The 24,059-nt window shown below is 42.6% G+C and overlaps 1 protein-coding gene across 2 annotated transcripts in view; it reads left to right on the top strand.

Moving 5' to 3' along the window:
• Positions 1 to 24,059, top strand: part of ARFGEF3 (ARFGEF family member 3) — a 175,905-nt gene that overhangs the window by 129,672 nt on the left and 22,174 nt on the right. For both annotated transcript variants that reach the window (XM_065931272.1, XM_065931271.1), the window contains 8 exons: positions 2,108 to 2,253; positions 4,058 to 4,237; positions 8,236 to 8,380; positions 9,937 to 10,059; positions 15,837 to 15,940; positions 17,640 to 17,784; positions 20,541 to 20,669; positions 22,651 to 22,827. In XM_065931272.1, coding sequence (XP_065787344.1) covers positions 2,108 to 2,253; positions 4,058 to 4,237; positions 8,236 to 8,380; positions 9,937 to 10,059; positions 15,837 to 15,940; positions 17,640 to 17,784; positions 20,541 to 20,669; positions 22,651 to 22,827 — 1,149 coding nt within the window. The remainder of the gene's footprint in view (positions 1 to 2,107; positions 2,254 to 4,057; positions 4,238 to 8,235; positions 8,381 to 9,936; positions 10,060 to 15,836; positions 15,941 to 17,639; positions 17,785 to 20,540; positions 20,670 to 22,650; positions 22,828 to 24,059) is intronic.

The following is a 24,059-nucleotide window of genomic DNA, read 5'->3' as shown; positions in this document are numbered from 1 at the left end:
AAAAACTGGCCCTGGGGCATGACCCTTTAATGGTGGGTCAGAATCACTGGGCTTCACGGGTGGCTGGCTCAGTGGTAAAGACTCCATGTACCACGCAGGAGATGCAGTTTCAGTCTCTGAGTCAGGAAGACCCCTTGGAGTAGGAAATGGCAACCCACCCCAGTATTCTTGCCTGGGAAGTCCCATGGACAGAGGCGCCTGGTGGGCTACAGTCCATTGGGTCGCAGAGAACTAGGATATGACTTAGCAACTAAATAACAACAGAATCACAGTCTTCATGGATGACACCAGGCAAACGCCCTCTTGCAGGCCAACATGGGGGAGAGTGGGTAGAGCTGTGTTGAATCGCCCATGAGTGGGTCCCAAGTGAGTGGCGGGTTTTGCTCACAAACACACCTGTCCATCGACAGTTGTGCTGTTAACAGTGAGTACCTTGTTCCCAGAAATTCAGGCAGAGGCAGAGCCGTGGGCCAGGATCACACTGGTGGTGGCAGGTTGAAGGGCACAGCCTCTGAGGTCCCTTCCACCATTAGGAATTTTGACTGTTACTGCAGATTCTAATTTGAGAACCACAGTGCTTTCCTGTGAGTTTTTAATAGACTTTAAAACCTTAGCTATATAAAGTCAACTTTCCAGACCCAGCCAACTGCCAGAGAATCTCTGAGCCCAGGGGCAGCCTTCAAAGTATTTTGCATGGAGAAATCAGCAGACTCTGAGCTTACAAAAAAAAAAAAAAAATAGAGCTGTGAGGGGCAAGGAAGTGTTGACTTTTAAATCAATCAGATCCAAGTTAAAACGCTGCCTTAATCACTTAACAGCTGTTAATTTAGGCAAGTCAGTTCCCCTTTCTGATCCTCAGCTTTCTAATCTCTCTGTAGCAATAGTTGCATTTATTTCTTAAGGTTTGCTTTTAAAATTAAAGTGATCACAGAGAACAGATTTGTGGTTGCCAAGGGGGAAGAGAGGTGGAGGAGAGATGGACTGGGAGTTTGGGGTTAGCAGATGCAAACTATTATATATAAGATAAACAACAAAGTTCTATTATAGAGCAGAGGGAACTATATTCAATATCCTGTGATAAACTGTATTGGAAAATAATATTTTTAAAGTATACATATGTATGTATATATGTATACCCGAATTACCTTGCTGTACAGTAGAAATTAACGCATTGTAAAGTAACTATGCTTCAGTAAAATAAAAGTAATTAAAGACACACAGAACCAACACAATGTCTCATGCAGGGTAAACATTCAGTAAATATCAGTGATTTTTGTTACTGTCATTTTGAAGTTTGCATGATATGGCCAGGCTAATTAGAAAGGCACATTCTGGTTGGTAGAGGCTGGTTGTGATCAGCATTTTGTGGGCATTGTGGGAGGAGCAGGAGGACATGAGCAAGAAGAGTGAAGAAGACTAAGGTGGCAGAGTAGTAGCAAGAAATCAGAGCAAACAAGGATTGTACAGAAGCAAGACAAAGCAGGTTAGAGCGCGTGTTACTGGGTGGCAAAGGGGCCTGACCTGCGTGGCAAGGGCTTCAAGTGGTGTTGTTAAGGACAAAAAGTGGACAGTGGCTATGAATGATGGGATGATAACCACAGCCACTGTTGCTAAGAGTGGAGGGCAGGTAGTCTGTGCCAAGCCTGTGCTGAGTACTTTTGAGTATTAATCATATTTCATCCTTGAAGTAACTTTAAGGAGAAGGCACTGTTATCCCACTTTTACAATGAGAAACGGTGAATTAGAAAGGTAAACTTCTAGTCCATCGTAACTCAGCTGTTAAATGTTGGAGCCAGGATTTGGGCCTGGGCAGCCGATGCCCTAACCTTTCTATTGGTATCATTCCTCCTTATCACAAGCATTATTCACACTTGTCACAGCAGGCACTAGGGACGCTGTAGTGAGCAGATGGGTGGGCTCTGATCTTGTTGATCGAACTCCTGTTCATTCTTGAATCTAGGCTCCTTTCCTATCATCACAAATTCGCACCGAACAATCCTACTTATCAAGTGTGACTCTTTGATTTTCATCCTCTAGCCATGCTTGGATAGGTCAAACTATTTCTGAGTTTGGGATTGATGGCTTTTATGGTCTTGCCTTCTTGTAGGAGAAGTGAAGTCCACCCAAGACCGCAAAAGTGCCCTGCACCTGTTCCGCCTCGGGGACGCCATGCTAAGGATCGTGCGGAGCAGAGCGAGGCCCCTGCTCCACGTGATGCGCTGCTGGAGCGTCGTGGCCCCACACCTGGTGGAGGTGAGCGCCCTGGAAGGGGGAGGCCCGGGGACTCCAGGCAGGGTGGCGACAAGGGCCCTGTGGCCACATCGCCTGGCCACAAGCATCATCGTTCTCTGATGACACCTTATGGCTCCTATCACCCCAAGGCTGGCACCGCCCTGGTCTCGCCCTGACCCTTCTTTATACTCATGTGGCTTAGCTGGGCATCTCACACAGTCAGTTTCTGACTCCTCATGGTCTGCTACCAGCCTGGGTCTGGCACTTCTTTTTTTTGTTTGTTTGTTTAATTTTATTAGTTGGAGGCTAATTACTTTACAATATTGTAGTGGTTTTTGCCATACATTGACATGAATCAGCCATGGATTTACATGTGTTCCTCATCCTGAACCCACCTCCCTTCCCATCCCATCCCTCTGGGTCATCCCAGTGCACCAGCCCCGAGCACTTGTCTCATGCATCCAACCTAACCCCATATGCAAGACAGAAAAAGAGACACAGATGTATAGAACAGACTTTTGGACTCTATGGGAGAAGGCGAGGGTGGGATGATCTGAGAGAACAGCATCGAAATGTGTGTATTATCAACTGGCACTTCTTTTTTGTACACAAACATAACAATGTCTTTTGTTCCTGCCAGGCTCCCTTTTCTAATAGCTAAATATATTCCCTCTACATAGGGGAACCATACATCCTGATTTTCTCAGCTGAATTAACACTCCTAGGACCTCTTTGACTTTCCAAAGGAAAGTAGTTTATATGATAAATTATATGGTAACTCCACCTAAATATCTCAGTACATGATGACTGGCTACCTCTAAGCTGACGGGGAAATTGTTGCCCTGTTTGACAGTGGTAACTGGTCCATATAGCCCTTTAGCCCTTAATCTGGTAGAGCTATACCATAGCTCATCTGGTCTCTCCTCTAGCCAGCTAGCCCTGGCTTGTTCACATGGAATGCTTAGGATTCCAAAGGAAAGCAAGAAGGCAAATCCCAAATCAGAATTACTTATTCAGTCCTTTACTTATATAATGGTTGCTATCAAATATTATGTAAGCAAAGTTTATACAATATCAAATATTATATAAACAAAGCAAATCACACGTCCAAGCCCAGGGTTCGTGTGGGAGAGGACTACTAAAGGTCACAGATACAATGATGTGAGTCAATTAATTCATTACTGGTGCAGTCACCCCACAGTCCCGAGGGACAGAGGACTCATCTGATCTTCATATGTTTGAAGCACAGCTAGCAAGGATACCATGGGCAGTTTCCAGACAAGGTTCCAGTGTATTTAGTCAGCGTGTTCTACAGTACACCAAAAAAATGTCACATTACTGGGAAAAACAAAAAGAAGAAATTATTGTACTGTGTGTGTGTTAGTTGCTCAGTTGCCTGACTCTCTGCAACCCTATGGACTGTAGCCTGCCACGCTCCTCTCTCCATGGACTCTCCAGGCAAGAATACTGGGGTGGGGTGCCATGCTGTCCTCCAGGGGATCTTCCCAGGGATTGAACCCCGCGGTCTCCTGCATTGCAGGCAGACTCTTTATGGTCTGAGCCACCAGGGAAGCCTGGTTATTAGAAACTCTCATTTTTCTAGAAACTTCAAAGTGAAACTGAAGATGTGTCTGATCAGTTGGTTAAATTATTTAAAATGCAGTTTAGTGTGCTGTTCACTCATGCTTATCCTTGAAATGTTTTACTTTAGCAGAGCTGCTGCTTCCACCTCCCTCCAAGAAGGTGGGTTAGGAGAACCTACAGGAACCAGGTTCTTAGTTGCCTGAAGTCCTGAGGGTGTTGGACTCTCCCGTGAATTTTGCAGGCTGCCTGCCATAAGGAAAGACATGTGTCTCAGAAGGCGGTCTCCTTCATCCATGATATACTGACGGAGGTGCTCACGGACTGGAACGAGCCACCTCATTTCCACTTTAACGAAGCTCTCTTCCGACCGTTCGAGCGTATCATGCAGCTGGAGTTGTGCGACGAGGACGTCCAAGACCAGGTGAGTGTGTAACCATCACAGCGCCGGCCCTCACTGGGTGCGCCGGCAGGACTGCTGTGTGAACGCTGCGGATTCCATCTTTCCAGGACTGCGAGCCCACGTGAAGTCTGGGGCCAGAAGAGGTTAAGCAGCTTAGCTAAGGATATGTGATTAGTGATGGGTGGAGCTTGGATTTGAACCAGGCACCCTGGCCAAACTAGTCTATACTCTCATACCCACACTGGACTCAACCACTGTCCTGCCCTCTATGGAAAGACAAATGGTAAAGAAACTAGAGACTTCGTATCTTTCTTATGATGATCTAGGAATACAGAGTCTCTGTCCCTGCAATCTACTAAAAATGTTAAATAAGGGTTAAGCTTTTTATTTTAAAAACACTGACATACAGGCAAGAAAGTAAGGAATGCTAAGATGCCCAAAACTGAGTAACGGTGGGAAGCCAGAGAAGCAGGCTCTGAGACTGGATTGGCCAAGAGCGAGCTGACCATCAGGTAAAGCTAAATGTCTGCCTTCAGTCAAAAATAACTGACTCGTTAGGAAATAATGTCATGAATACAGAAAGAAAAGCAAACAATCAAAATAGACACATACACCCTGCCCAGCTCCCCACCAGGTATCCAGATATTGTTGTTATCAGAGACTGACTTTAAAATAACTGTGTTTATTAAAATTCTAAACAATCATTTAGAATAGGACAGATTTTGGCTATGCTGGCATAAAGAAGTTAGCAAATCCTCTCCATAAAAATTTAGTCTACAAAAAGAAAAAATTGTCAAAAGCATCCATTGCAGGGCTCTTGAAATTGACCACAGGCAGATGACAAATTGAATAGCGTTTATGCTGAAAAATAGTTCTTGCCAGAACTTTGGTTAAGGACAGTGGGAGCCTGTGACCTTCTTATTGAAGGTGGAAGTCATCACTTACAAGCTATTCATAAGAATAGTAATTTGACCAGTGTAGGCTGACTGGGAAAATTAGCCTTTCTGCTTAAGAGCCAGACTTGGTTTGAACAAGACTACTGGTTTGTCCACTAGAAAATATAGATTTGGTAGGAAATGAGCAATATAATACTACAGTGTTGCTGGCCTGAGGTTGCAATGGTGAACCAGTGACAAATGTAACGTGAGATTCCGGAAACTAGAGATTTCATAGAAGGACAAGGTAAATTCCTGATGCATCTCTAGCTGAAATATGGACATATATAGGATAGACTGTCTAGATCCCATCAGAAAACAAAACACCAGAGAGAGTTATGAACTGGCTGAACTTTGAATATTCTCCCCAGCTGGTTGACAGAGGGCAGTCTCCTTAAAGGCTCAAAGTATTTGAGCGAAATCTCTGCCTACTTCATCAGCTGATGACTAACCTATGCAGACTTGAAGACAGCACTAGGAAGTCAGGCTGAAAAATAAAAATAAAGAAATTTAGTAGAGATACTGGTGCCTTATACCACGGAAAGAGCAGAGATAGGGTCTACAGTATAAGTCCGAGCAATTTAGCATTAAAAAAAAAAACCTCAAGAATAAATCAGAATCCAGCATTGCTATATTATCGAAAATGTCCAATGTTTAGCGAAAAAAAGTATGAGATATTCAAAGAAATAAGAAGCAATGATGTATGCTCGGGGGTGGGGGGAGGGGCAGACAATAGACCAGATGTTGTATTAAGCTCAGCCCAGGATTTAGATCCAAAACTCTTATTTGGAGGTGGGCAGGCAGATAGACACAGGATCTAGAAGAGGTGGTGACCCTTACCAGTGATGCCTTGATGGTAGAAATTACAGAATATTTAGCCAAAGAAGTTCAGCACATGTGGTGGGGAGAGGGCTCTGTTCACTGTGTCCTGGCTGTGGCTTGGGATGTTGAATTAGGGTACAGAGACTTTGAAGCAGCTAGCTGCTATAAGTATGTTCAAAGCATTATGTTCAAAGATGACAATGTCTGAAAAATAGAGAATCTACATAGAGAAATGGAAACAGAAAGAATACAAATTCTAGAGTTGACGACAACAAATGAAAAATCCACTAAATAGGCTTACCAGCAAGATTTGAGATGGTAGAGGAAAGAATCAGTGCAAGATTGGTTTAACAGCTCAAAAATCAGTCATGTATCTTTTTAGTAGAATAAAGGATTAAAACTCTATGGTCATCTTAATAGGCACAAAGAAAACATTTTACAAAATTCATCACTCATTTTAAATAAAAAAAACTTTCAAGAAATGAGGAATAGAAAGGAGTTCACTAATTGAATGAAAGGAGTATTTGAAAATCGAATATCAAACTTCACAAATGCTCAACTGAACACTTTTTCCCAATAATTGGGAAGAAAGCAAAGATTTCCACCTTTACCAATTCTGTTCAACATTATAAATTTTACTCACTGTACCAAAAAACTAATGCCATCCAGTTTTTGAAAAACAAAATTTTCTTAGTTCATAGACAACATGGTCTTATATATAGAACATCCTAAGGAATTTATTTTTTAAATTACTAGAATTAATAGTGAGTTTAGCTAGGTTACTGGCTATAAAAACAACACATTAAAGTCACTTGCATTCCCATATTCAAGATATAAGTTATCAAAAATTGAAATTGTGAACAATTCCCTTTATAAGAGCATCAAAAACAATATTTAGGAATTTAGCAAAAGATGTTAAATACTTGTATGCTGAAAGCTACAAAATATTGTTGAGAAAAAAAAATATTCAAACAAATATAGAGATGCTACATTCATGGATTGAAAGACTGTTTTTAAATGGCAAATTTCCCCAAGTTGATATATAGATTCAGTGCAATTCCTATCAAAATCTCAGCAGACTTTTTTGAAGAAATTGGAAAGATGTTTCTCAAGTTTATACACAAGTTCAAAGGACCTAGAATAGGGAAAACACATTTGAAAAAGAACAGCGAATTTGGAGAATTTACACTACCCAATTTCAAAACTTAAGGAATCTACACCGTGGAATATTGGTGTAAGGATAGAATTATTGACCAGGGGAACTGAATAGAAAGTACAGAAATAAATTCTCACATCTATGGTCAATTTTTGACAAAGATGTCATTGCAATTCAATAGAGGGACAGGATATTCCTTTAGCAAATCGTGCTTGAACGTATGCAGTAAAAAATAACTCAAAATGGGTCATAGGCTTAAGTAAGTGCAAAGCCTATAGAAGCTTGCACAGAAAGCGTAGGAGACCACCTGGGGTTAGGCAGAGATTCCTTAGAAATGACACAACAGGATCTGTAAAAAGAAAAATTGATGATTTAGACTTAATAAAATGTAAAACTTTTGTTCTTCAAAAGACACCATTTAGGGGCTTCCCTGGTAGCTCAGTGGTGAGGAGTCCGCCTGCCAATTTGAGGGGCATGGGTTCGATCTCTGGCCCTGGAGGTTCCCATGTGCAATGGCTAGGCCTATTCGCCACAACTATGGAGCCTGTCCTCTGGAGCCCAGAAACCACAACTCCTGAGTCCACATGCCATGATGCTGAAGCCCACGTTCTGCAAAAAGAGAAGCCACTGCAGTGAGAAGCCCCCACACCACAACTAGAGAAAGCCCATGCACAATAGTAAAGACCCAGCACAGCCAAAAAATAAGTGAATTTTTTTTAAAAGAGAGACCGTTTAAAAATAAAAAGGCAAGCCCAAAGCTATGAAAAAGAATTTGCAAACCATGTCTTGGAATGCATTTAGAATGCATGAAGAACCCAATGATTTAAAGACAGTAATGAAAAGATAAAAACCTAACTTCAAAAACAGCAAAATATTTACAAATAGCATGTGAAAAGTTGCTTAGTGGCACTTAGTAAAATGCAAATTAATGCAGTATGGTTGCTTATTTAGAAGACTTTTGAGTGAGTTTGTCTAGGTTTTGATTTTTTTTCTTGCACTAAAATTAACCCAGAAATAGGGAGCCGGGAAGCACATCCATCTTCCCAGAAACTCGCCTGCTTCTTGGAAGGAAAAGGCGCCAAGGGCCACCCCCTTTGCCTCTGCAGGTTGTCACGTCCATCGGGGAGCTGGTTGAAGTGTGTTCCACCCAAATCCAGTCAGGGTGGAGGCCCTTGTTCAGCGCCCTGGAAACCGTGCACAGTGGGAACAAGTCTGAGGTGAAGGAGTACCTGGTGGGCGACTATTCCATGGGTAAGGCTGTGCGCTGATTTTGCATCGTGAAACTTGTTTGTTAGTTCTACATTCTAATGACTGTAGTTCGATGTCTTTTGGTGGAATCTTGAAGACTTTGTATACATAAGATCATATCATCATCAAAAAGAGGCCATGCTACTTTCCGACTTGGATGCATCCTATTTCTCCTCTTGCCTGATTGCTCCGGCTGGGGCTTCCGGTTCTGTGTTGAATTGGGAGTGCTGATTTTGGCTGTGGGGCAATAGCTCTTTATGTCAAGCTTCATGCTATCAAAAGAAGTTGGAGAACAGGGAAGACTGGTGTTCCGCTGTTTTATCAGCAGGAAATGGTGTAGCAGGAACACAAGTTCTGAGTTCTGCCAGCAGGTCGAGAACCTTGAGCGTTTCCAGGCCCTGCTCTCAGTGACAGAGGAGGCTGAAGGCTGAGAGGCTTAGGTCATTTCACTTACACATGTCTGTGTTGAGTTCATTCTATAAAACCAAAAGGAAAAAATGTTATCCACTATCTAGGAAGAAGCAGAAAAAATCCAAATAATAGGGAATTCGAATTAGGGAGATGGGGTCTGGCTGGAAATAGATGGGCAGCCAGCCATACAGCAGGCTCGGTGACCAGGGATGTTGGGTCAGGGGCCTCCAAGACTAACCTTGCATTTAGAGACCCAGCAGAAGGACTCATGGGACTCAGCATGTACTTATGCTTTATTTATTTGTTTATTACATAGCTCAGACTTATTAATGGCTCGTGGCCGAGGTTTATTACAGTGACATAGTAAGGACAAGCCAGATCCTAAGGGGAAAACAGACTCCGTGCGCAGGCCTCCCTGAGCTCTCCCCCTCCCTGGAGGGTCCCACGGAGCACTTCACCTCCAGTGTGGAAAATGCAGCAGTTTATATGACCAGGGGCAGTGTGTGAGCCTTTCTACCCAGGGAAGCCCATTAGAGACCCAGCTAAGGGCTGGTCACTTAGGTACCCTCTGCCAAAATCCATACTTCTGGGGGAAGGGGGAGGGGAGGTGTTCAGATCAAACTGTGTTCTTTGCGCCAGCCATCCAGGCAGTAAACCATCCAATTAACGGACTATTCGGGGAGCCAGGTTCCCAGACCAGCCAAGGGCCAACCCTTGAGGCAGGCCTGTCTGAGGACAGCAGCTTCTGAGCCTTCTATGTTAGCGCTTTTCAGCACAGGTATGAGTAAGTTAGTGTGTGCCATCAGGGGGTTATCTAAACCTTCCCATATCTATGATTGTGTGCAGAATTCCAAAGGACCACGTGTTTAATGGCCCTGTGTAGACCTACACATTGCTCAGCCCTGCGTTCAGCCAGCTTTGCCCTCATCTGTCTACTAAGCTCTCCTCATAGCCATCCTGCAGCTCCCCCTGCAGGCAAAGCTGAGAAGGACAACACAGGAGGCAAGCCAGTTATCCAGTCAAAAGACCTGGGCTTTGCTCCAATAGATGTATATTTTTTTAATGCTCTTTGGAAGGTGCTGGGAGTATGGGCAACCTGAAGGGTAGACACCTAACTTTCTTAAAACTCTGTAACCTTCCTCCTTCAGGAAAAGGCCAGGCTCCAGTGTTTGATGTATTTGAAGCTTTTCTCAATACCGACAACATCCAGGTCTTTGCTAATGCAGCCACTAGTTACATCATGTGCCTTATGAAGTTTGTCAAAGGACTGGGTAAGTGGAGCCCCCCCCTTCCTGCCTCCTGACAGCTGGAGACCCTTATCCGTATGGCTCTGTACGCGTTGGCTCCAGGCATCCCGGGAGAGAAGCAGACGGCACTATGCTGTGTGCTCGGGAGCACACGGCACAAAGCTTACTTAAACACAGCTTGGATTCTGTCCAGGGTTGATATTTTTCACTGTGTTCATGGAATAATTTTATAATGAAGTGTGTCTTCATATATTATTTTACTCCAACTTCTTTTTTTGAATCTTAAAATGTTCAATATTATGTTTAGTAATTGCTTTTATGCAGGAAACTGCTGTCCTTAGTGTCACATAATTAATGAGCCTAATTAGAGTTTGAGCTCCCAGCTCTTAAGCAAAAATTAAGATGCCTTCCCTCAGACTATATTGATTACAAAATGTAATTTGAAAGTGTAGGAGTCACCCTTCCTTGAGATTTCGTGTTTCAGGAAATACCTACCTGATTTTTAGGCTTAATTTGGAAATACTTTAACACAGTAGAGTGCTCATTGGAAAAGACCCCAATGCTGGGAAAGATTGAAGGCAGGAGGAGAAGGGGACGATAGAGGATGAGATGGTTGGATGGCATCACTGACTCCATGGACATGAGTCCAAGCAAGTTCCAGGAGTTGGTGATCGACAGGGATGCCTGGTGTGCTGCAGTCCATAGGGTCGCAAAGAGTCGTATACCACTGAGTGATGAGCTGATATAGCATGACCTACTGTTGGTATAGCTCAGTTTTATCTGCGGTGAAAGTGAAAGGGAGTGGCAGTTAGTTAAATGCAAAGTTTAGAAGAAACTTCAAGTTTTGAGACTTTCACCCTGGAGGGCTCTTAGATATGGAGCCTTGAGAACCTTTTAAATAAGGAAAATATAAGATCAATCCTTATAAAAATATAAAGGGTATCAACCCTGAATATTCATTGGAAGGACTAATGCTGAAGCTGAAGCTCCAGTACTTTGGCCACCTGATGCAAAGAACTGACTGAGGATGATTGGATGGTATCACCAATTCAATGGACATGAGCTTGAGCAAGCTCAGGAGATAGTGAAGAACAGGGAAGCCTGGCGTGCTACAGTCCATGGGGTTGCAAAGAGCTGGACACGACTTAGTGACTGAACAACAAAAAAAATTATTTTGTATTTTTGCAAAATAACTGACAATTTCTTTGCAAAAGAAAATAGGACATGGAGAAGCTAGGTGATTGCATCCATGTTCCCCTTATTTTGGAACAGGAATAAAATGCAAGTTTCAAGAAAGAGGCTGGAGGCCATAGGTCTGATCCATAGACCATCCTTGTTACATTATGTTCTTATATACACATTCTGTTTTTCTCTGGGAAGTAAAGGGCTGAACTGAGGGAACATGAATGCCCCTCACTTATCCACTATACATGCTGGGCTTCAGAGGAGGATTTCTTTGAACAGAGTAAGATTTTACTCTCTTTAAACTCTTATGTTGTTGTTGTTCATTTGATAAGTTGTGTCCGACTCTTTGCAACCCCATGGACTGCAGCACGCCAGGCCTCCCTGTCCCTCACCATCTCCCAGAGTTTGCCCAAGTTCATGTCCGTTGAATGGGTAATGCCATCCAACCATCTCATCCTCCTTCCAAACTCTGTCCTACATTAAATAGAAACCAAATAGTTTAGTATCTTAATCATAAGAATACCTTAAAGCATGAGGTAATCTCTGCATTAGATAGTAAAAAAAAAAAAAAATCCAGTGCTTATTTAGAAAAAAACACTTACTCCTATGCTTTACTCTCTCAAGTACTATCTCACTCACCAGAGTTCTGATACCAGATGTGCCTGGGGTTTGTTCCCACACCAAGCAGTCCTCTGTGACACCAGCCAGGTTCCCTACTGGTCAATTCAATTCTGACACTAACCAGAGTTAGCACAGGTTAAGGGCTCAGTCCTGTGTGACTGCCCCCCCCCCCATTTCAACTGACAGTTGCAAGTAGTGGGTCCCCAAATTACTCACAACTCTGTTCATCTTGGCTACAACTCAGAAGTTCCCATGATCCCCCACCCCTTGGATTTGATGATTTGTTAGAGCAGCTCACAGAAGAGAGGGGAATACATTCACCAGTTTATTATATAATAATGCATATGATAAATGATACAGATGAACAGTCAGGTGAAGAGAGAATACAAGGTGAAGTCAAGAAGAGTCCCAAGCTCAGGAGCTTCTGCCCCCATGGAGTTGGGGTACACCCTTCTCCCAGCATATAGATGTGTTGACCAATGCTGAGGCTCTCTGAACCCCATACTTTGGGGACTTTTTTATGGAGGCATCATCTTGTGGGCATGATCAATCATTAACTCAATTTCCAACCCTTCTCTTTCTCCATGGTCTTTCTGGTAACCTGCCCCCATCCAGGAGCTCCCCAAGCTTTGCCTCACAGGAACAAAAATCCTGTCACCCAGGAAATTCCAAGGGGTTTGGGAGTTCAGCATCAGGATCTGGAATCAAAGATCAAGTATCAGAACAAAAGATGCTCCCAGGATCTTTATCATTTGGGAAATTAGGGTTTTAGGAGCTCTGTGCCGGGAACTGGGGCAGAGACTAAAATATTTTCTAGTGCTCCACAGTCTTACATTTCATTTAAGAATCATTATCAGTGGTAATGCCAGAGATGTGGGTTCCATCCCTGGGTCAGAAAGATCCCCTGGAGGAGGAAATGGCAACCCACTTCAGTATGCTTGCCTGGGAAATCCCATGAACAGAGGAGCCTGGCAGGCTGCAGCCCCTGGGGTTGCAAAGAGTCAGACACGACTGAGCACACACGTGCACTAACACACGCACGCGTGCAACACTACAAAACAGAGTATTGGTATTCTGTTCAGTGAACAATCCAGTGCCTGCTACACTGGCACAGTGAATAAAACGTGCTTCCTGCCCGTGAGAGGTTTGCTGCCTCTTCTGGGAAACAGACACATAAATCAGTAATCACAGTTCAGTAGTAAGAATACTTTCATAGATGCTAGTTTGTTTTTCTTTTTAAGTGATTTAAGCTGAGATAAGCGAGCTGCTGAGACAGGGTGCTAGTAGTAGACCCCATGCAGGCTTCACGGGAGAAGTGACCTTTGAACTTGGTGGAGTGAGCTGTAGGCTTACTTTTCTAAAAGCTGGGTACTTTGCAGGTACCCACAGAGGAGGGATCCTGGGTGATGAGTTGGAATGGGCCCTGCATGCCACATGAGGGGACTGAGAATGTGCGGGGAAGGTTTAGAAACTGAACTCCGGCAGGCACGTGTTCCTGTGGGTGAGGGTAAGAGGCTGCAGGCAGAGACCAGCGTGCAGTGGTTTGGGAGCGAGCAAAGAACACGGAATTCAGGATATTGTAGAGGTGGGACCCACAGGGCTGGGACTGCTGTGATGCGGGGCCGGAAAAGAGGAGGAACTCGGGCTGACTCCCCTCTCCTCCAACTCTGTGTCAGAACTAACCTTACTCAGAATCCAGATATCCCAGAGGAGCGGAGGAGAGGGGGAAGTCATGAATACTGTCTTTGGACATTTATACACATTAAGTTTCTATGAAATATTCAAGTGGAGATGTCAGAATTTTGAGATCTTCTCTTGAGGAGGGAGTTGGGGCCTGAAAGTAGAGCTGCAGAATTGTGAGTGTGCAGCTGAGGATATTTAAAACCGAAAGGTCCTAATTTTTCTGTGAATTATGAGGCAGAGTTATTTGTTGTGGCTTAGGGTCAGCGGGACGCCTGTCGTTGTTCAGGCACTCCATGTGTCCGACTGTCTGCAGCCCCGTGGAATGTAGCACTCCAGTCTCCCCTGTCCCTCACCATTTCCCGGAGTGTACTCAAATTCACATCCATTGAGCTGATGATGCCATTCAGCCTTCTGAGGCCCCAGTATAGCCACACTGGCTGTGTCCATCTCCAGGGGGCACAGACTTTGATATGTAACACAGAAGCCTGCATAAAAAAAAATCTTTGGAACATTCGCTGTGGTTAACAAGATAGGAAATGGATTTATGTGTTTGGGGTTTTTTTGGGGGAGGGTGTTTTTTTACTTTTTATTTCCCATTGGGTATACCTGCTCAGTTGCTTCAGTCATGTCCAACTCTGTCCGTGGGATTCTCCAGGCAAGAACACTGGAGCAGGTTGCCGCGTCCTCTTCCAGGGGATCTTCCTGACCCTGGGATCGAGCCCGCGTCTCCTGCACTGCAGGCAGATTCGTTACCCACTGAGCCACTTGGGAACCGCTTATTGGGGCATGGCCAATTAATAAACAATGTTCTGATAGTTGCAGGGGAACAGCAAAGGGACTCAGCCATATACATACGTGTATCCCTTCTCCCCCAAACTCCCCTCCCATCCAGGCTGCCACATAACATTGAACAGAGGTCCACGTGCTATACAGTAGGTCCTTGTTGGTTATCCATTTTAAGGGTAGCAGTGTGTACATGTCAAGAAATGAATTTATTTTTAATTCCCACTTATTTCAACATGCATTTGAACTGCTCTGTGTTTTTATACCATAAGGCATGTTACTCTAACTAGGAGTTAGCAAACTATGGCCCACGGGCCAGTCCCATCCGCTCAGAGTTTTTATCAATAAAACTTTATTGAAACACAGCCATGGTCGTTTGTCCGTGGCTGTTTTGTGCTCCAATGACAGAGTTGAGAAGTTGCAGCAAAGACAGTGTGATCTGCAAAGCCTAAAATATTTTTATATAAAAGTTTGCCAATCCCTGATCTAAAACATAAGAAATGGTTTTCTCTTCTCTTTTGAGAAACTATCTTTTAAACTTCAGCTAATGCTTAGTAACTATGTCTGTTTACCCGCAGGGAGGGTGCTAGTTACTACAATTGTAGACAATTAGAAACAGCTACAGTACTGTGGAGTGATTTTATTAAAAAGTGTAGGAATAGATTCATAATGCAAGAAGAAAAATGGTAATTCTGAACTACTTATTTACCTATAGAGTATCTAGATGTCCTCTACAGATCTGTTCCATTTCTAGATATATACACAAAAAATATATCATTTCAGCTCAATTATGTAGTCGCCACCCCCAAGCTGCAGGTGTTTCGAATCCTCCCGGTCTTCATTTAATGATCACAGTTTAGTGCTCTGAGCGCTGGCAGCAAACGAGGTCCTTCTCTAGACGGAGCGGGGCCTAGTGCTTCGTCCCAGCCCAGCACATGGCTGGTCTCCAGGATCATCCTCTGTCATCAAAGCTTCAGAAGTCAGAGCATCAGCAGCAGGCCCGGGAAAGTGAATTACAGTTACAGTGTGCCCAGGTACACACACACCCTCCAGCCACTGAAAGGGCTGTGGCAGGATATGGAATTTGAAAAGACCCCGATGCTGGGAGGGATTGAGGGCAGGAGGAGAAGGGGACCACAGAGGATGAGATGGTTGGATGGCATCACTGACTTGATGGACGTGAGTTTGAGTAAACTCGGAGCTGGTGATGGACAGGGAGGCCTGGCATGCTGCAGTCCATGGGGTCACAAAGAATTGGACACAACTGAGCGACTGAACTGAACTGACTAGTGAAAAGAGGAGTTACAGAAGAGAATAATTTCAGCAAGGTATGATGTGTACTATTTGACCTGCAGCCATATTTAACGTGTACACGTGTAGGGGCAAATTTGACTGAAAGGGCTTTTCTCGGGGTTGTATACTTTTCTGTTTTAGTAGGCCTTTGGTGAGCAAATGCTGAGTGCCTAAGTAGGTCTTCTGTTAGGAGGGGATGAACACTATTTGTTTCTGTCTCGCCCCGCTGCCCCCAGGGGAGGTGGACTGTAAGGAGATCGGAGACTGTGTCCCAGGACCCGGAGCCGCGTCCCCAGACCTGTGCCTCCCCGCCCTGGACTACCTCCGGCGCTGTTCCCAGGTACCCAGACCCCCAAACCTGCCTCCGAAGATGCTCACGAAATATGCCCAGGTGTCTTTGTGAAGGCCAGGAACAATACTTGCTGCTGTCTCTGCGGAGAGTGGGGCTTACATCTGGAGTATAAATTTTGGTCCCCACACCTTCTACAAAGGAGAGAAAGAAAGTCATGAGAATATACTAGAACACACAACTGGGTTTTGAGGTCTCTGAAACTTCTCATTTATAGCCGATGAAAGGACTACCATCATCTCTCTCTGTCAGGCTAAGACATCTTGGGAAATCTTCCTGATGAGACCGAAACCTGGACAGTAGTCTGCACACAGTGGAGAGAGACGTAAAGGACGTAAGAGGCTGGTGTGCAGTCAGGATCTAGTAGAGAAACCCAGTGAAGCATCACTTGCCAGTGTGAAGAGTGACCTCCCTGGTGCCAGTCCAGTTCTTACCCGTGTCACACGCCAGCGGAACAGTCCGACGCTCCTTCCCCAAAGCCCTTCCTCCTCAAGGCTTCAGCGATACCCTCTCTCCGTAGCTCATCTCTTGTCTCCTCAGGCGTGCCCCCTGGCCTCTCTTGTCTGTCTGTAACCCCTCCCTTGGCGATGGGGTTGACAGCAGTAAGCCCCAGGTCTTTAGAAAGGATGCCCCGCTCTGACTTCCTCCTCCATACGCTCCCATAAGGCCCGTGTGACCTGGCCTCGCTCCCCTGCGCCCTCAGCTCCTTCCCTCTCTCTCACTGTGCTCCGCACGCTCCCTTTCTTGCCCTCAGACATTCGTGACTTGCTGGTGCTCGGGGCCATTGCTGTTCCCTCTGCCTGGAATTTTCTCTCCTCGGATCTCTGTATGGACGACGCTCCTTATCGTCCAATCTCATCTGAGACATCACCTCCTCAGAGAGACCAGGGCTTAAGTATCTACCTACTTCCTGCCTACATCCCCCACCCATCTGGTCACCCTTTCTCAGAGCCCCCCGTCTAAATATTTCCTATAACCTTTCTGTCAGAAATATTATTTGTGAAAGGAGTATGTCTGTAAGACACACACGGCTGGATCTCTGTCTGTCTCGCTCACAGCTGTTTCCCTAATTTCTAAAATAGTCCAGGCACAATTGTAATTTGTGAAGTACAGGGTTTCTTGTGAGTTTGTCCCGGTGACAGCCGGGGAGTCAGGACGATAGCAGTGAGACAGGAGTGAAGAGCTCAGGGCAGACATTAGCTCTGCTTCTCATGCCTTCATCTTCCCCACCCTCCCCAGATTCCTCCATCCTCAGGGGCCCCGTATTTCTTTGATGTTGTCAGGAGAAGGGGAATAAAAGTCTGATAGCTCATTTGCCTACAGACTCTTCTCAGTGCTCCCCATAGAACAACTCACCCACAGGCAAAAATTCTTAACGTGTTTCATGATTCCCTTCATAGGTTTTTAGGAGTCTGTAAGACTCCTATGCCATTGAGATACTGAAAAGGTATCCACAGAATCTTCTAGCTTTTTGTTACCACTGACTCTTATTTTATCTGCCTCACAGGATCAGTGTCTCTTGTGAGCTGCCTTATGCTTTCAAATCACAACCAAGTTTAAAACTTTCCTAGACTGGGAGCTTTTCTGCTTTTCTCTCCACCTTTTCTTACCTGTATATAGTTTTGTTGTGACTTAATAGAGTACAGCTTTTTCCAGTATATAATTGCAGCTTGATATTTTTTTTATGTAGTTGTTGGCCAAAATCTACAAGATGCCCTTGAAGCCGATATTCCTCAGTGGGAGACTTGCTAGCTTGCCCCGAAGACTTCAGGAGCAGTCTGCAAGCAGTGAGGATGGAATTGAGTCGGTCTTGTCTGACTTCGATGACGACACTGGTAAGTTAATTGACTGAGCTAAACTGGGTTCTTTCCTATATGTGTGTATTTCCAAAAGCTGAAGTCAAGAATTCAGTTGCTCACAGATCATAAATGACCATCCACTTACATTGTTATTATTTATAATTCTAACAGAACAAGCCTACCTAAAGTTTCCATGGACTGTTCAAAAACATTTCACAATCAAGGTCTCAAACCCATCCTTTTTAGATGGGGGTGTGTTTATGTGTGTGTGTATATTAGTTGCTCAATCATGTCTGACTCTTTGTAATCCCATGGACTGTAGCCCACCAGGCTCCTCTGTCCATGGGATTCTCCAAGCAAGAATACTGCAGTGGGATGCCATCCCCTTCTCCAGGGGATCTTCCTGAGCCAGGGATTGAACCCAGGTCTCCTGCGTTGCAGGCAGATTCTTTACTGTCTGAGCCATCAGGGAAGCCTCCCTTTTAGATGAATACCTCCATCTAAAACCAGTGTCGATTTACAGATTCCACTAAATAAAGTTTCTAACTCCAAATTCTCTTGAATTTAGCAAATTGGGTTGTGGTTGCATTTGGTGCCTTGGTACTTAAAATGCCTGGTAATTGTCTTTAATACCTATAAACACAGTCATTGTATAATTACTTCCTGTAGGACTATTTGGTTAGAGACTAGGGAAATTAAGGCATTATGGAAGAGAGAATGTTTGTGACTGGGTGAAGCTGAAGACTCATTAGAAGAATAAGTTTAAAGAATGTTTCAAATTAGTTCCTGTGTAGTTTCTCATAAATTCCAGTTCAAACTAGTAACGATCATTTTCAGATTGGTTCACTCATGTTCACTTTTGCTATCTTCTAATCCAGATTACTCTGTCCTGTTTCTAGACCTAAAAATGGAAATGATATCCTTCTAGGGATCTAATATCTGGGCATATCAAACCCTTGTAAAAGGACTTTTGGGGAAGGATTTTTTAATTTACTTTTTAATTCTTCTGTTTTATTTTTCAGATACAAATTCATTTATGGGGATGTCTAGAAATTTTCCAGTTTTGCACAGGGATCATTAACAGTGAAACCTTACAATTTCAGACTAGTTGTTAGGAAAATTATAGAAACGAATAAATATCTAATGTAGAGAACAAGTAGATATTGGAAATTGGCTAGGTGTTGCCTGATAGAGGTTTCACTTCAATGATTAGGTAAGAATTTTTACTTAGCATCTTAAACCTCCAACCCAGAAAATTAAAAGCTTATGTTGCTTATCTATAATACAGTCTTTAAAACAGTTGTAAACCATTTGTACACGGAACAGTGAGCATTCCCTTCCCATTTTTGCAAATTGCTAATCTTTTTTTTTCCTAGGCAGCCCACCCAAGAAAATAGATCAAGTTTAGACAAGCACCAATCTAAGGTTTCCTACAGTATAAATTCATTAAGGGCTTTAAAATTATATATGTAACATATCAGAGAAAAGAATAAAAGCTTTAAGTTGGTGTTAAAAATTACTCCTTATCATTGGTATGTTTAGATATTCTTTCTCTTGTTTCTGAAGGCAAATACCTCCTTTCCATTTTCCTATGGAAATTTCAAACACATATAAAACTAGACAGGATGGTATAAGGAAACTTTTATACCCATCACCCAACCAATTTGCCAGTTTTCTTATATATATCAGTTAACTTTCATAATTCACGTGAGCTCTACATTACATGTTTGCTCCATCTCTTAAATCCCTGTCAATCTATAGATCTTCCTCTTCAAGTTTATTTGTTGAAGGAGTGAGGTTTTTGTCCTGTAGCGCTTTCCTCTTGGATTTTATTGGTTGCACCTCTCATAGTGATGTTTAACATGTTTTTCTGTCCTCTGCATATCCTATTCATTAGTTTGTCCACCCCTGCTTATATTTTGAGGTTCATGAGAATTTTTTATCACCTAGTTTTTTTGTACTTATTGTCCATGACTTTGTTTTTGCCTCCTATTAACACGGATATTCAAAATTAGGGAAGTAGTTTTTTTAGTGGGAATATTTAAAAACTGTGACTTCTCATAGTTTTATTTTGCTGAACAATTAGAAGTATTAAAACAAAATGTAGAATGAGCTGTTTTGTATAGTCTACTGTAGATACTTTTGTACCTCGACAAACAAAATGTGGTGTATACATACAGTGGAATACAATTCATCCATTAAAAAGTTATGAGATTATAAAGCATGCTACAACATGGGTGTGCCTTGAATATATTATCTTAAGTAAAATAAGCCAGACACAGGTTACCAGGGGCTGGAGTGAGGGGGAAAATGCAGAGTTATTGTTACCAGTTACTGAAGTAATGAAAACGTTTTGGAAATTAATGGTAATGATGGTTGCAGTAATACCACTGAATTGCACATGTTAAAATGACAACTTTTTGTTTATACATATATCTATAATAAATTTTTAAAGGATTAAGGTGATGGAACTAAATGGTTGCATCACTTGTATCATCAACTCCCAACAAATATAATTATTTCATTTAGCAGAATTTACATACCACATCACCTTCTTCCTGAAGGGGCATAAGGAAGAAATGTGAACAGTATTCTTTTCCTTTGACTTTGTCAGAGTAGGAAATCAATTTGTCCATATTTATAGGCACTGAAGGCTGCCTTACAAGGTGACGGCTTACATCCCTATAGCTTGGCAGTTTACAGAAGCCTTTTACATACATTGTTCACTGTGATCTTGTGATGATTCTGTATTTTTCGACTGAATTTCGCAGAGGTCTGCTTTTGGCTTCCAGGTCTGATAGAAGTCTGGATCATCCTCTTGGAGCAGCTCACAGCAGCTGTGTCCAACTGTCCACGTCAGCACCAACCCCCCACTTTGGATTTGCTCTTTGAGCTATTGAGAGATGTTACCAAAACACCTGGTAAGTACTTCTATGTCTGTCTTTTCGGGGTGTTTTTATACATATAACTTTTTCCAGGAAGGTATTTCTGTGTTTATTTCACTGCTGTAACGCTAGACAGCGTAACAGATGCTCAATACATATATTTTTAATGGCTGCAACACAGTGACTTTTAAGACATGTCCTCGTACTGTTTATGGGTTTGCCACCAGGCCATTTATAAATAATGGGTGGTGGCCAGTTAGTTGAATGTGTTGAACCCCCACAATATTCAAGCCACAGCTCTGGTATCAGTGTTCCCTTGAACCAGCTAACTTTGCTCTGTTTCATGGTTCCAGCCTTCCTCTTTGGCCGGGTCACACCTGCTCTTAGCCCCAGGGCGTCAGTAAGGCTCACCAGATACACCACTGATGTGAACCAGCCACTCAGATGTGTATATGATATAAAGATAGCAATATCTTAATTGTATAAGGGGGATTGATTATTAGATTTAGGAAAAGACATCTAGTGACTACCCTGATGGTACAGGGGAAAAGTGGCCCTTGGGAATTTATTTCTTGTAATGAGTTAGGGCTAGCATGCGCACTGAATCAGCCAAATTTTCCCAAGATCAAAGAAATCTCTTATAGAGATTTTAGTTTTCACCAATAGAACCACAAATGAAACCACCAGTTTAATTCCATAGTAATAAGAGGAGCTTTGTATTCAACATAAATTGATGATGACCTGATAATTGATACTATTTTAAGATCTGTAACAAAGTTTATATCAGAATTGTTTTTAGGAAAATCATTATGAATACTCCTATGCATTAAAAAGTTAAAGATTTTCTATCTAAGAATAAGCAGATATGTTATAGAATGAATTATATGCCATTATTTTGAAATGTATTTTATTGGCTAGTACCTTTTTCTTCTAAGTATCGGTGAAGTAGCTCAATAATTCTACTTCTAGAAATCTATTAAAGGAAATTAATAGTAATAAAGAAAAATCTATACATAATGAAAATTGCTGAAGCATCTTGAATACCAAAATAATTATGAACATAAATGGGTTAATTATGATAAAAGCATGTAATATTCTATCAGCATTAAAATGAATATTTGTGAATAGTATTTAATGACATGAATAATTATTTATAAGTCACTCTTTTAAAATATATATAGTGTGTGAGCACAATCTCAACTTTATCAGATGCATTCATAAATGCAGATACCCAAACATACATACATTCAAAAAGTACTAGAAGGAAACACATCAACATATTATTTTCTTCTCCTTTGTATTCTCATTGTTTTCTGTGTTTATGACAAAAAGCATACCTTGCTTTTGTAATCAGAATTTTAAAAATCTATCAACATTTCCACAAAGAATCTTATTATGGCTTTGTTCATAAAGCAAAATATAGAAACCTCTTAAATGTCCATTAGTAAGGGAATGGATAAGTAAACTAATGCATATGCAGTTTGAATAACTTGGAACAGAATGTAGTAACAAAAATGAAGAATATCTAAATTTGCTGACAAAGAATAATCTCTAACACATACTGTTAAGGGCAAAATAATCATACAAACCAAGGTTTACAATATCCCAGTTATAAAAAGTAATAAACAAGACTATATTTCTCTTTTCATATAAACATATGTACTTACAGTTTAAAGGGTACAAACCATATGCATGTGTGTATTGTATGTTTATGCCTGGGGACTAAGGAATTCATCAAGTGATGCTTTAGCTTCATCAGCATTATTTGAATTTGTAGAGAGTATATTTGTGTATTCCTTGTGTAATTAAAATCATGCAGAAACAAAAAAGAAAAATGTCACTGAAGACCATATATTCATTCCCCAGTCAGTGGTCAATTCCTTTTCCCTGATCCTTCTCAGACAATGAAGAGCTCCTTCAAAACAGATAGGCAGGGCCAAGAGATGGCAGAGTTTTTCCCTTTTATTGCAGGAGAGGTGTTGAGCTCACAATTCTGACACTGGCTTTTCTTTTTCAGGACCAGGGTTTGGCATCTATGCAGTTGTTCACCTTCTCCTTCCTGTGATGTCTCTTTGGCTTCGCCGTAGCCATAAAGACCATTCTTACTGGGACGTGGCCTCGGCTAACTTCAAGCATGCCATCGGTCTGTCCTGTGAGCTGGTGGTGGAACACATTCAGAGCTTTATCCACTCAGGTATCTGTGGTACCAGAGCAGCTCATACTGAGTCGTTGTTTAGTAGACAGCACTGTTGTCTAACAGTGTCTAGTAAAGACCAGTGCGTGATTTTTCTTCTGGAAATTATTAAGATAGACTTACATGGTCATTGCCAGCCTTCTAAGAGGAGCTTGTCCAAAAGAAAAGTGGTACCCATGTGTCCTCTAGAAAATTAACAAACAATTCTTAAAATACATGTGTGAATAAAAGGTGGCACCAGCAGTAAAGAACCTGCCTACCTAATGCAGGAGACATGAGACACAGGTTTGATCCCTGGGTCGGGAAGATCCCCTGGAGGAGGGCATGGCAACCCACTCCAGTATTCTTGCCTGTCCTCTTCGGACAGAGGAGCCGGGCAGGCTACCGTCCATGGGGTGACAAACAGTTGGACACAATTTAGCACGCACGCAAAAGGTAAAACACCTAATAAGGTCTAGGGTATCTATGCATTAGGAGAGGGAAGGCAGTTCAAGTACTGATATGTAAGAAATTTAAATATCTGTATAGCCTGGGGGTAAGGGAGGGACATATCCCATTATGTGTTGCATCTGGGGAGGCCGGGTTTTAGGAAAGGCTCAAATTATGGGCAGGAAGTTACGTAACAGATAAGGAGTGAAGAGAGAGGTCTTAATATCTGTGGCACTTTGGAAAAGATTTGGAAGTGTGGGGTGGATAATCTGTTGAAGTCAGCAGGTGGAGAGGGAGTTAGAGGCAGGAGAAATATGTCAGCTGTCATACCAATGGAATAATATTTGTGAAATACCGACTCTTGTTCGTGATTCTTGCCGTGGAAAGATCTGGAAATGTGGGAAAAGGAGAAATCTCGCTGCTAGCCCTAGAGGTTATAGGGGAAAGGTGTTGTACAGAAGTATAAAGGAAGAGGTAAGGTTAGAGAAACTCATGAGAACTTGACCCCAAGGGAGGGTCAGAAAGCAAAGGTAAGAAACGGGGTCTCTGCTAAGCACAAAACACGGCTGAGGAAGAGAAACACATGCAGCCACTAACCGCATCGCTAGGGGGCAGTGTTTCTGTCCCGGTCAGGGCTTTGCCCGGATCAGGATCCTTGCAGATTCTACCGGGACTTGGTTGTGTTGCATCGCAAAGACTTTGTGGAAAACAGAATGTGATTTTGGAAGGTCTTATTTTCTTTATTCTGGGGACAGTATGCAGACTGAAGCCAAACTGAAAAGGCTCAAGAAGTGGTAGTTAAT

This window comes from Muntiacus reevesi, chromosome 3 (genome assembly GCF_963930625.1).
Source record: "Muntiacus reevesi chromosome 3, mMunRee1.1, whole genome shotgun sequence".
Lineage (NCBI taxonomy): Eukaryota > Metazoa > Chordata > Mammalia > Artiodactyla > Cervidae > Muntiacus > Muntiacus reevesi.
The sequence above is the reverse complement of the archived record's forward strand: the minus strand, read 5'-3'. Positions and strand labels throughout refer to the sequence as shown.